General features: G+C 37.2%; 2 protein-coding genes across 2 annotated transcripts in view; both read left to right on the forward strand.

The window, feature by feature from the left end:
* The first annotated feature begins 209 nt into the window (after window positions 1–209).
* LOC134663580 (putative Polycomb group protein ASXL3) lies at window positions 210–10,035 on the forward strand. Its single transcript, XM_063519985.1, has 7 exons — window positions 210–2,534; window positions 2,617–2,685; window positions 2,869–2,942; window positions 3,031–3,452; window positions 4,497–4,770; window positions 5,499–5,609; window positions 6,012–10,035. Exons 1-7 carry the CDS (start codon window positions 503–505, stop codon window positions 6,156–6,158), a joined length of 3,129 nt encoding a protein of 1,042 aa, XP_063376055.1. The 5' UTR covers window positions 210–502; the 3' UTR covers window positions 6,159–10,035.
* Window positions 10,036–10,595: 560 nt separating this feature from the next.
* Window positions 10,596–13,398, forward strand: part of LOC134663583 (abhydrolase domain-containing protein 2) — a 44,113-nt gene continuing 41,310 nt past the window's right edge. The window contains exon 1 of the mRNA XM_063519987.1: window positions 10,596–10,887. Coding sequence (XP_063376057.1) covers window positions 10,733–10,887 — 155 coding nt within the window. The 5' untranslated portion in view covers window positions 10,596–10,732. The remainder of the gene's footprint in view (window positions 10,888–13,398) is intronic.

Genomic DNA, 13,398 nt, shown 5'->3' on the forward strand with positions numbered 1-13,398 from the left:
GTGAATGAATGAATGAAACAAGATCGAGATACAAAAGTGAAATTTTAAAATAATTTTGCATAGTACTTGTGGCCATGTACGTACTGCCGTGTACCCAAAATCTTATAATTATTGCTTTTTTACCAAGGTTTAAAAATCAGCTTTAAAAAAATCATGTTCGGCAAACTGCCTTCCCCTTAAAAGTATTTTGTTATGTGAACGCGACTTATTGGACGGAATCCATTTTCCTTGGTGTTGTTGTGACATTTTGCTCTGCTCTTGTCCTTAGAAAAAGGAAATACTAGTGAATAAAATTGTATTAATCCTGAGAAATTCAACGACATAAATGTGCTATGCTTTATCTTAAAACTACAATTACATCTTAGAAGAGAACTGTGTACAGTGGAAACGAATGCACGATGGGTTGAAATTGTGACTGTTGTCGGCATAAATACATTATTTTAATTTCAAGACTGCTCACGCTCTACCTTAGATATAAGAATATTAAACGCATACTTCCACAATGGAGCTTGATGTATCTCCTGCAAATGTAGAGGAGAACGATATGGAATTCTCCGACAATTCGTCAGAGAGTAAATACTTATCCTGTAATATCAGTGAGCAGTATTCCGTCGTACGCATTCCAGAAGACGGTGAGGCACCTGAACCAAAATCGAGCAAGCACTCATCGCGGAAACAGTCAAAAAGAAGAAAAAAGAGTTCTAATCATTCAAGGCCTCTACCAAGGATCATAGTAAAGCCCTTACCACCTCCTCCACCACCAGAGGCAAGGGAATGGACGGCAGCTACGACTTATACGGAGACAAATACTAGTTCTAATAAACTGTCTACAATGCGCGAGGTACTTGCCAGTATACCAGGATTCTGTCTCAAGCCTCGCAAACGAAGTGGGAAGAAGTTATCCACCGCTGCACAATTGCAGCAAACTAGAGAAGGCTGCATAGATTTAGAGACCCCTGATTCAATATTAGTTAACACTAACATTAGAGCACTACTAAACAAACATACATTCTCATTACTTCCGCCTCTGTACCAGTACAAGCTCGGGCAGCTGCTTCCGAGTGTGGATCGCCCCAGCCCTTCTGGTCGTCTAAGTTCTTCTAGTCTAAATAATGAATTCTTTGCCCGAGCCTGTCTAGAGTGGCAGGAGAGTCTATCGGGTGGTGAATTTACGCCTGAAAATCAGCAGAAAATAAAGTCGGAAGTAGAGAAAGAAAAAAGCAAAATTGACCCATGGAAGTTAAAGCATTTTGAACCCTTTTGGGGTGATAAATTTAGAAGAGAGAAATCTTCCCTTAATTTAAATTCAGAAAGGCCTTCATTAAAAACAACTATTAAATTGAGACCCACAGCATCCATTACAAGCACTAGTACTGTTCCAAAGATTAAGAAAAGTAAATCATCCAGTAATAGTAAAAGATTAAGGAATGTTGGGGCAGTAACCCGGTCATCCGCCAAAGCAGATGATGTAGTAGAGGAACCTCCTATCAATGCAAAGTCATCAGCACCAGTCCCGGATTTACTCCCTCTCAAACATGCCAAGTCTCAAAGGGGCTATGTGGAATGCCAAGTTGACTTTAATTTTTCTGATTCTCCATCTGCACCTAGGTTGGATGACTCTGTTCCTTCAATACCTGTGGATCCCCTGTTGCTACCAGATGCAGAAGCAGAAAGAAGTGAAGGTAAACAAGAGTTAGACCTTAATGTTGTAAAAATCGAAGAGTCAAGTGCATCTAAAGAAAATGAAACAAATAAAACTGACACAGAAGCTTTCTTTTCTGAAACTGCTAAGAGACTAAGTGATGACAATGACAATGAAAATTGTAGTATAGCAAAGAGAATCAGGTATGAAGATGAAGAAGTATATAATTATTTAGGTTTTTTAACACAGAATGTAGAAGAGCCAGGAAGCAATAACTGTTCCGATGGTGAAACAAATGATCCCAATGATCAGATTTGTCCAAGCGATGAACACACATACCCTGAACAAGACCAGGTGGATACAAATAGTGAAGACAGCAAGGCAACTGCTTCTGTGTATGAATATGATGAAAGAAGTGTGTCCTCACTATCAAGTTTGAAAATTGATAACAATGTCACTAACATTCGAACAGGTGATGAACCTAATGTGAACAATGATAATCTGCAATGTGAGAATTCAGTCACAGAAATGGAGGAGAGCCCTTGCAATATTAAAGAAGAAACTAAACACTCTCCAGCTCCTGTTTCACCTCGAGCATTTATACCAGAACAGTTTCCTACAGAAGATAAAAATGTTTCTAATTTTAACATAGCTTCTCCACCAAACACTGCAACTGAAGATGTTAAGAAAGAATCATATCACAATCAAGAAATAAACAGTCAAAATGTTCCAGTTCATGAACAACCTAATGAAAAAGAGAATGAGGATAGTTGTGATAAATTTGAAAAACTTAGATCAACTGAAAATATTGTACATAATTACTATGATGAACACTTCAAGGATGCAGAGTCCTTTATTTTGGAGACTGGAGGACTGTCAATACTGACTTCTCGTAAGTCTGAATAGCATAATTATCATTCATGTAGATTTGTAATAAATGATTTTTGTACTGATCATGATTATTTATTTTTCAGAATGTGAAGATGTAAAGTATGCATCACATCCCAATTTAATGGAATTATCATCATACATGAGCGAGACAAGTAAGTTTTCATAATTTATTTTTTTAATACTATGGCTAAAATACCTAGAAGTCGGGACAAAATAGTTAATTTAATATTTTTATAATGAGGGTATTTCATAAAATCTATTTCCTTTGCTGTCTTAAAGTTGTCAAATAGGATTAATAATGTGATTGATTAAGTACTGATTTTTTTTGTTTTTAGATGTTACTGCTGTTGTGACCATGCCTATGCCTCAAAATTCATCAATTCCTATTATGGAAGTAACTAACACATCTGTAAGTACCTTACAACTACATCAACACATTAATGATGAAACCAATTAAACCTCAGCAGATCTCTTAATCACTTCTTCTCTTCTTGCAGATGGTGTCATATCCTGATGACAACATGCAGGACCCAGCCAAACCGAAAACTTCAGCAGTATCATGGAAAACCGAGAACAATTTGACAAACGATGTCATCACCTTACACAATTTCTCAAATGCAAGCATAGAAAATTCAAAATATCTCAGTGAAGATTCAAAAACAAGCATTGAGGACACAAACATGAATGAGGATAATTGTATGTATAAAGAAGATAGAGATGCAAATTTTAATATGGAGTCATCAAATTCCTCAGAAAGTTGTCAGTCAATGAAAGATGCTTCTGTAAAGCTAGAGTGTGAACCGGCAACTAGTCTAGTTTCTAGTACTACGGCTACTAACCCACCTGTGAGTTCAACTACTATGGCAAATATTGTGAGGCCATCAGGGAAGAAGTCAAAATCGGGAAAGGAATCAAACAGGTAATTAAATCCTTAATAATGTTTTATTGATAATTGTTCTAATTAATATACAGGGTGTAATTTTTTACGTGATACAAAATATGTTTTTCTAACTCCATAAACAACTAGCAATTGAATGCTCCTACTCTCGTTGAAATCAGACAATTTTATTTTTAATTTTTTTATTTTTTTTCGTGATATTTTTTGTACTTTTAAAGGATATTATGATATTAAAACAGCTTTAAAATGTAAAGTGAACTAAATTACTTTTCAAAGTAGCGTAAATCACAAGTCATTAAACATTTTTTGTGATTTATGCTACTTTGAAAAGTAATTTAGTTCACTTTACATTTTAAATATCTTATAAAGCTGTTTTAATATCATAATATCCTTTAAAAGTACAAAAAATATCACGAAAAAAAAATAAAAAAATAAAAATAAAAATTGTCTGATTTCAACGAGAGTAGGAGCATTTAACTGCTAGTTGTTTATGGAGTTAGATAAACATATTTTGTATCACGTAAAAAAATACACCCTGTATAAGACATAATTTTACATGGGTTAGACTGAGATGAGTTCTCTGGGTTTGGTATAGGTTCAGTAAAAATATGTTTTAAAATCAGTTTTCACCATCATTCCAAACATATTTTTGATTACAAATTATCCATATTGGGTCATATTTGGGGCACATAGTGGAGACATATTATTTATCAATTTGTTTTAATTTCTAGATTCTCAGTCCTAATACTACTATTTACCTCGATTATTAAATGTAATAGAATATATATTCTATATTATTAGTTAAAATTTAACAGCTAGTTTTTCTTGTCTGGTGGGCTTCTTGATATTTGTTAATGATACTTATCAAAAATTCTTATCGTTTCTCTAAAATATCGTCAGGAATGTCAGTCTGGATCTAAGTATGCAGTTACCGTGTATGATACCTATTAATCCTATTATATCAGTCAGTACAGTCAGTCTCAGTATCAGTCTGTTCAGGACCAATACTAGCAATTCAATTATGATAATAATTACTATGTCCCAATTATCTACCACCCTTTCTAGAAGCCGCAGCTCGAACAAAGTCCCCCCCGGCGCCGTGAACCTCGAGCGCAGCTACCAGATCTGCCAGGCAGTGATCCAGAACAGCCCCAACCGCGACGCGCTGCGCGGCCAGCTGCGCCCGCCGCCCGCGCTGCTCACCCGCGCCCCGCGCGCGCCGCGCCCGCCCCCGCCGCCCGCGCCCGTCGCACCGCCCCCGCCGCCGCCGCCGCCGCCGCCGCCGCCGCCGCCCGTGCTGCTCAGACAGCTACCCGTCTCTGTCATGCCGCACAATGAGGTATCTATATACAGTCAACGAGGCAATTTATCCAGTCAGCTGCGGCTCCCGCCCGCGCCCCCGGCGCCACCACCCCCGCCAAGTATGCTGTTAAGATAGCTACCCGTCTCTGTCATGCCGCACAATGAGTTAAACATTATGAACCATGAAAGTATAAAACGACCCACCCAGACCACCCATTATACTAATTACTTCAAAGATATGCAACCACATTACATACACTACTGATTTCAAGTTTAAGTGCTATTTTTTTGCACAGTCAGCAGCAGAAGTTGCTAAGCGGGCGAGGTGTTCAAATTTACCTTGACACGCTCTTATTCTCTCAACAATCAAGTCAAGATCATCTTGAACACCTGGGCCGCTGAGCAACTTCTGCTACTGAGCTGACTGTATGATGAACCTTGCTAAACAAATTTACCGATCTTTGCCGCTTGGGCTATTTTTAAATACACTCGCTTAAAAATCACGCCCGACACCCTCACGTGATGTACATTTTACTATCCCGTCACCTATGTATTGAATAAATTTAAAAAGTAACTTACATTAAACTTGTGCTCCAAAAAGGCATTATGCAAAAACGTGGTACAAGGAGTTATTGATAGTAAAAGAAATGTAAAGACTATGAAAAAATTGCGTCCAGCTGCGTGCTTACACAGCCCCAGTTAATTCGAAACATGGAATGTTACAGTTTTTGAACTTTTTACGAAATAAAATATTTCTGCTTACAGATAAATGATAACAGAGCCAACAACATGGGACAATACATTCTCGTTCAGCGGACTCCCAATGTAGCACCAAGGGCATCCAGCGCTCCGCCAGCCAATCAAAACACCAATGTTGTAAGTACACCTATTTTGCTATTCTCGGTATTCCATTATCTTTTTTATGTTATCTTGCTGTCCCCTATGATTCTACCATTTTTTGTAGGTACTTTAATGAAAACAAATCATCATCGGAGCGTTTAAGAAATCGATCCGATTACAAGGGCGGATTATTGATAATATAACAACATGTCTTTTTTTATATCTTCTATCTATTATTATGTCCAAGTTCATTATTTTCATTAAACTCTTAACTCGTTACAAGCTAATTGTATGCTAAGTGCGGAAACCGTAAGTCCGTAATGCATAGCCATAGCCCATAACCATGATCTCTGTTAGATTTCCAGTCTTCACTTTTTATTGATATACTGACTACTGTCAATATAGGGTAGATCTAAATCAGATCTGTTTCGTTTTCAGAGCGTGACGCGATGCCGCAGCGTGGGCGCGGACGACGCGTGCGTGTGCAACCTGCGCGCCATGATCCTCTGCAAGAAGTGCGGCGCCTTCTGCCACGACGACTGCATCGGCTCGGCCGAGCTCTGCCTCACCTGTCTCATACGCTGACACGAACCGGCGCCTAACGCGCTCAGCCCCAAGTCTTTAAAAACTCTTGTGTGAAGTGTGTCCGCGGGGCCTTGTGTCACATGACGCGGCTGTCACGCGCTTGACCCGGCGAGCGCTCAAGAAAGTGTACTGTGAAAGTAAAGTTCGGCTCAGAGAAGTGCCCTGTCTCACACGCGGACGTGACTCGCTACTCAGTGAATTCTCTCGCAAACTCTCGTGATTTGGCTTTGTAAAGTGTTTGGACATGTGTGGAATGTGGTTTTCAGATGTGGTGCTATCATTTTGAAGAGAGAGTCGCACGTGTAGAGTAGATGACGCTGGTATGAACTAGCATTGTATTCACTAAAGTAGCTTAATGGTTGTCCCAGATAATTCACGCTAAAATATAATCGAAATCTTCAGACGAGGGTGCAGCTTAACTAAACGTCATAAAGTCATAATATAGGGTCTTTTTCCATTTAAGTATTAATTATTTATCGACAATAGAAATATTTTTACACTGTTAAGCAAAACAAGAGAGATGATTAGTAATTTCGTAAATAGATTTGCACATCAGATTATTACATTTCAATGTTCATTTTACACACCTATGCCATTTTTTAAGGCTCATTAATCTTAATTATTTATTCGATAGAACTGATGTGAAATTTTTCATTTGATTATTTCCTCTACTTAGAATTTTACTGCTGTAATTTAATCATTTGTTAATTTTTATTGAAAATAAGGATCATAGTGCTTGATAAGAGTACATACGAGGAAAATTAGAATTTAAGCTAGGTATAAATATGATTTTGCCATTATATTTTTAATAACTGATTATCATCACAAGTAAGTATTGTTTTTAGTTTGTATAGTTTTTTAGCCGAGCGTGAGGCTCGCTCTGAGGGGCCGCGTCGGCAGAGATGCGGATCCTTCCTAGTTGTATGTCTTAATTAGGGACATGTACAGATATTTATTGACGAAAGATAGCATGGTCGCGTGTTACAGAAGACTTGTAACCTATAGTCGCCGTTGCCTCTCTTTCTAACAAATATGGTTGTTAGAGAAGCATAAGTACATTGCAGGTTATGAGCCTTATAAAACGCGACCCAGGTGGTTAAAACATCGGGTCGAATTGTAATATTACAATGGTGGGTTCTATACATTTGTATAAGTATTTACTATATTACTTGTTATATTTAAGTTTTTCATTATGGCGTGTACACTAATACGACACTAAGTTATGCAATATATTTATATCTGTCTATCATATTTTTGTAAGGACATTTTACAAATGAATATTGCTTTTGCCAATTTAAGATTTGGATTGAAATTAACATGATCCATGTAATCTCAGAACGATCTCTTGATTTTACATGGCTTGTTGTACCACACGTAACATTAGAATGTAACGAACGTAACATTTAGCGCGGTAACGATATTGTAACGAAATAACTGAAATATGAAAAAGTAACTGATTCAATATAATTATGTTAATTAGATAGCAACCATATAATGGCTATGCCTAGATTGTTCACATAGCAATGCCTTAAGTGATGATTTCTAGACGCCCTATCTCATCAAAGGATGTTACAATTATAATAATAAGCAATCTTAACATATATTATATAGGCATTTAATATAACGTATTGCTCACTCTGTTTCAATCAGAAAATATATAATACATATATCACACATTAATAACTGTTAACATTGTTTTACATGTATACATAGTGTCACAAAATACTATTATTTAGATGTTAACAAATGCCTCCAACATACATATTGAGAATCAAGCATGCTACTTTTTTTTTATTAAATATGCCCTAGCATAGTACGATTTATCGCCGATTTAAACCATTTATTGTCTCTGTTTACCAAGACAAGTATGTGAACTAACTACAAATTGAATGAATGGTTTAATTTAGTGATAAACCATACTACGGTAGGCGGACTGGTAGAGATATTTAGTGGTATAAATAATTCAGCAAAATTTGAGTTGTGAAACCATATATATCACAAAAATTGTCTAAGAACTAGAATAAAATTGTAATAAAAGTAACTGTTCATTTGGAATGGCTGAAACTTGTGAGCTTTGAGATATGTCAGAAATATGTCACCATCCATATTCAATGTATGTTCATATTATTCATGCATTACTTTTTACAATGTACCTATACTAAAGTAAGGACTCTAAGCATGAAGAATTTCGCACATTAACCCGCCTGTTCCTATCTCTATCGCGCGCCTATAATTATATTGCTGTCTCGCTCGCCTATGTGGCATTGATCCCCTGTGGCAGCATAGGCGGGACAGCAATATACAGCTTGGCAAAAAAGAGTAGAAATTAAAAAGTGGCAACACTGTAGTGTCGTCCCTTTCAAACCAATTTGTATAAGAAAACGGAACGACACTACAGTGTTGCCACTTTTTAATTTTTACTCTTTTTTGTTTGCGAAGCTGTAATTATGCTCGTGCCATAGAGATAGGAAATGGGGGGGTCAATGTACGATTTTCTTCGTCCTTAGCGTTCTTACTTTAACACTAAGCATGTTACAGTGCTTTGTGTCAATTAAGGTATACAAATGTATGTAATATGTATGTATGGACTTGGATATACTGTAGCTCCATGTGCGAACTTACACCAACAACTGATTTTCATAAATAGTGACCAGATACAATATTTTTTGCAACAAAGTCTAAGCAGCTAATTAATCAACCATTTGTGTGTACCTTCATATAAATAGCGTATTCCATGCTCATTCTATTAACCAAACTATTTAGTGGAGTATACACAACTGCGCTCTTTAGGTACAAATGACCTGCAAAAGTACATACACACTCATGGCATAATAATATACTCCGCCTGGTACTCTCTTTCCGTCTTTTCTAGGTCACCCGACTGACACAAGCCTACGTCATCATGCGACAGCGCTATATGATAATATGCGATAGCGCTATATATAGCGGCCATGTTATTGTGACGTAGGCTTGTGTCACTCTGGGAAGAGAAGACCATGTTTTATTAGACCATGCACACTATGAATGGAATGGAAGTGGGTATACACTTTTGCGGCTGGATGTAGTCAGAAATGTTGTCTACTGTGCTGGTTCGAATTATTCAGTGTATCACTAAACAATAGCTTTTGAAGACCAACACAAATAACCGTTTTTAGACCTTAACTCGTTGCAATAAGATTGAATATAGTCATTTAACTGTATTGACGATGGTACTGTATTGTTTTTGTTTTTTGTTTGTATGATTACAGTAGTGCATAATCCTTTACCATCGTATTTTCACGGAAACGCACGAACGTGTTATGCTATTTCAGTCAGTCTGAGTACAAAAAGTACTGAGGTTGACTGAAGTCGTTACTGAACCCAATAAATTATGACTAACCAAAATGCGGGCAAACAAACTTTTTGGGAAACAAGAGGGACCCGGTTAGACTACATAACTTTATCACACTGGTGAGGTCTCTGCAGTGCGAACGGGACATCGTTATGCGCATGCATAACGCTTTCCCGCTCCCACACCAGTGAGCCGTGTGATTGCAGTTTGGTCATATGCTGTGTAGTTATGAAAATCAGTTGCAACTAAATCATAAGAGTTACTGGAACAGCATGCCTTAGCCACCATCAGCATTGATTAGTATTGGACTTAATGATATTAACGTAATTAAATTAGATACCTTTTATTTTTCATTTGGCTCCCTACTTTATAGACACTGAACTTTACTTTGTTATATTGATAGTAATATAGGTACTATTACAATTTGTGTACCTACTTCATAATGTTTTTAATAGTGATGAAACATTCGCATTGTTTTTTATTGGTAAATACATGATTATTTTAGACATGAACGTTCTTCTCGAATAAATTTATGTTCTAAATCTATTTGAGTGTTTTAACTTGCGCAGCTGAAACAATTTCCCTATAAACCTATTATATTAGGTTTAATTTTTACATACAAAAACATTACGGACTGCCAAAAGGATAGTCGCAGTATTCCCATAGTCGCTCGTGTCGGTAGTAGCAGAGGGCCTACCGCGAACCACGTTCGACGTGTTACCTCTCTGACGCACTTGTACATTCGTACGAAGTGTGAAAGGGAGGCAACGACGAATGTGGTTCGCGGTAGGCCCTCTGCTACTACTTAAATGTTACAAGCCTCAAGTAAAAAATATTTAAATTTCATTTTGATCTCATTGCTAGTTTTTAGTCAATATTTTTATCTGATTGCTAAGGATTGAGTGATAAGAAATCATGATTAGGTTTTGTTCCTATTTTTCGTGTCAATATTCTGATGTAAAATTATTACGCCTATATAGAAACTTTTATTTCACGGGATCAAATAATCAACCGGCAACACTGAGTTTGTCAACAATTTCACGCTGGCCAATCGTAGATCGTTTCCAATCGTTCCATTGACAAACAAAATTCAACTCGGATCAGTTGTCATTTTGTCGTGGCGGTGAAGGGAGGCTTCATGGCCTAGTTATACTACTATTTTCATGATCTTAATCGCTGTAGTGAACTTATTAGCTAAAAGTATGTTTTAAAATATAATACTGTGTACCAGACGACCTGAAAAATGTCTACAGTACTTCTAGCTGTTGTGGCTGTTATATTATGTGTACTATTTCGTATACTGAATGTTAACAGCCAGCCACAGAAACCCGTAATTTACGGGAGGGATCGAAGTTTTATAGAGAATATCTTATTCGTTTCACCTTTCCTTTACGAACCGTAAGTATAAAATAGTGTTATACTTTTATAAAACTGTAACATTTTGTAGATACGCTTTCATGAGTTTGAAGCGTGCATGATGATGTCATAATATTTTTGGAGCAAACGTTGTTAAGCCGTAAAATGATAAGCTTGCAGATGGAAATATTCGTGTACTACGGATTGGTAACACGAAGACTGCTTGATTGATTACTCAGGGTCTCATGTTGCTCTCTCAACTTGCTTAAATCCAATCAGCTGCTAAATATGAGGCAATATCTTAATTTGAAATCAAGAGTTGGTACTATTTTACTGAGTAATAGCAAATGTAATACAATAGCAATGTGTATGTGGTGCATAGGTGTAAATGATTTTATCTTGAAATGACCTAGAATATGTACTTAATGTGTTAGAAAAAGAATCTCAATGTGATGACAATGAATAATCTAGAAAAAGCCTGAAGGCCACAGCAGTAAACTGTACTTTTTATATAAACAATTGACCTTAATTAGAAGAGAATTAACTGCTTTATTTACTTCCACACACCTACCTAAGCTATGTTATTAATCTTTATATATAAACGCGAGCCGGTTTAACGGTAGACCTAAATGAAATTATGCTCAATCGAAAGAGCTTGAAAAAATATCACTTTTGAATCGAGAACATGTATCCGCAAAATTCGTATTGTCGAGTATTTTGCATTTAAAAGTGAAAAAATTTCGACAAAGAATGCAAATGTTCAATTTGTTGATTGTCATTTGACAGCGTTTGTTGCGTTTAGAAACTGCAAACATGCTTACAAGTTAGGTTGGTCGTTTTTTTTTTAAATAAAAACCAAGACGAATATTACTGTTTATTTGATGACTCCGGTATGTATAATGGTTATTATTTGCATTAAGTTTCGTTTCATATGGATATGTATACCGGTATAATTATTACATAATTTTTTTTTAAGCCAGAACGTGCGATAGTCTGTTACGGCTTTTAAGACGATTGCAACACTGCCTAGACGTCAAACCATTCGGCTTTGGGGTGTTTTGAATTACTAATTTATTCGAAAATACGTGATAAAAACCTGTTAAATAGTGTATTGTGTGTGTTAACAATAAAAAATAGTCACCGAACATAGTGCAAAGTGCAAACGCCATCGTAACGTAACGAGATTTGAACTTCAAAGCGTTCCATGGGAGTATTGTGTTTAGTATTCAAAAATTCGACCTATGCCGCCGTGGCCCGGTGGCAGAATGGCACAGGCACCTGCTGCGATAGCAGAGGACGCTGCTTTGATTCCAGCCTGGGGCACTGGAGGCCTTGGGCACTTTTTAGGGTTCCATACCCAAAGGGTAAAAACGGGACCCTATTAAATACTAAGACTCTGCTGTCCGTCTGTCTGTCACCAGGCTGTATCTCAAGATCTCATGAACCATGATAACTAGATTAACTAGACAGTTTAAATTTTCACAAATGATGTATTTCTGTTGCCGCTATAACAACAAATGCTAAAAACAAATTAAAGAAATATTTAAGCGGGGCCAATGCAATGCTAGGCTGGATATGACCGATGAAATGAGTAAATTTTTATTAATATGTTTTAATATGACATGTTGGTGGCAAACAAGCATACAAGGCTGTTAATGCCGATGGTAAGTGGGAGTTTAGACTAGACCTCTGCTTCTCCAAGGGACTCGCATTGCTGACCGGTTACAAATCTATTACACTCTTAAAACATTTAAGCGGGGCCACTGCAATGCTAGGCTGGATATGACCGATGAAATTAGTAAATTTTTATTAATATGTTTTAATATGACATGTTGGTGGCAAACAAGCATACAAGGCTGTTAATGCCGATGGTAAATGGGAGTTTAGACTAGACCTCTGCTTCTCCAAGGGACTCACATTGCTGACCGGTTACAAATCTATTACACTCTTAAAATATTTAAGCGGGGCCAATGCAATGGTAGGCTGGATATGACCGATGAAATGAGTAAATTTTTATTAATATGTTTTTATATGACATGTTGGTGGTAAACAAGCATACAAGGCTGTTAATGCCGATGGTAAGTGGGAGTTTAGACGAGACCTCTGCTTCTCCAAGGGACTCACATTGCTGACCGAGTAAATTTTTATTAATATGTTTTAATTTGACATGTTGGTGGCAAATAAGCATACAAGGCTGTTAATGCCGATGGTAAGTGGGAGTTTAGACTAGACCTCTGCTTCTCCAAGGGACTCACGTTGCTGACCGGTTACATATCTATTACACTCTTAAAATATTTAAGCGGGGCCAATGCAATGCTAGGCTGGATATGACCCTAAGAACCTATTAGCGAGTCCGACTCGCACTTGGCCGGTTTTTCTTAGTAGGTATATGACATTTATTTCAGATGTACTTCATTGTCCGTCTGTCTGTCTCATGAACCGTGATAGGCCTAGGCAGTTGAAATTTTCACAGATGATGTATTTCTGTTGCCGCTATAACAACAAATACTAAAAAGTATGGAACCCTTCGTGCGCGAGTCCGAACCGCACTTG

Source organism: Cydia fagiglandana, chromosome 4 (assembly GCF_963556715.1).
Source record: "Cydia fagiglandana chromosome 4, ilCydFagi1.1, whole genome shotgun sequence".
NCBI classification, from domain to species: domain Eukaryota; kingdom Metazoa; phylum Arthropoda; class Insecta; order Lepidoptera; family Tortricidae; genus Cydia; species Cydia fagiglandana.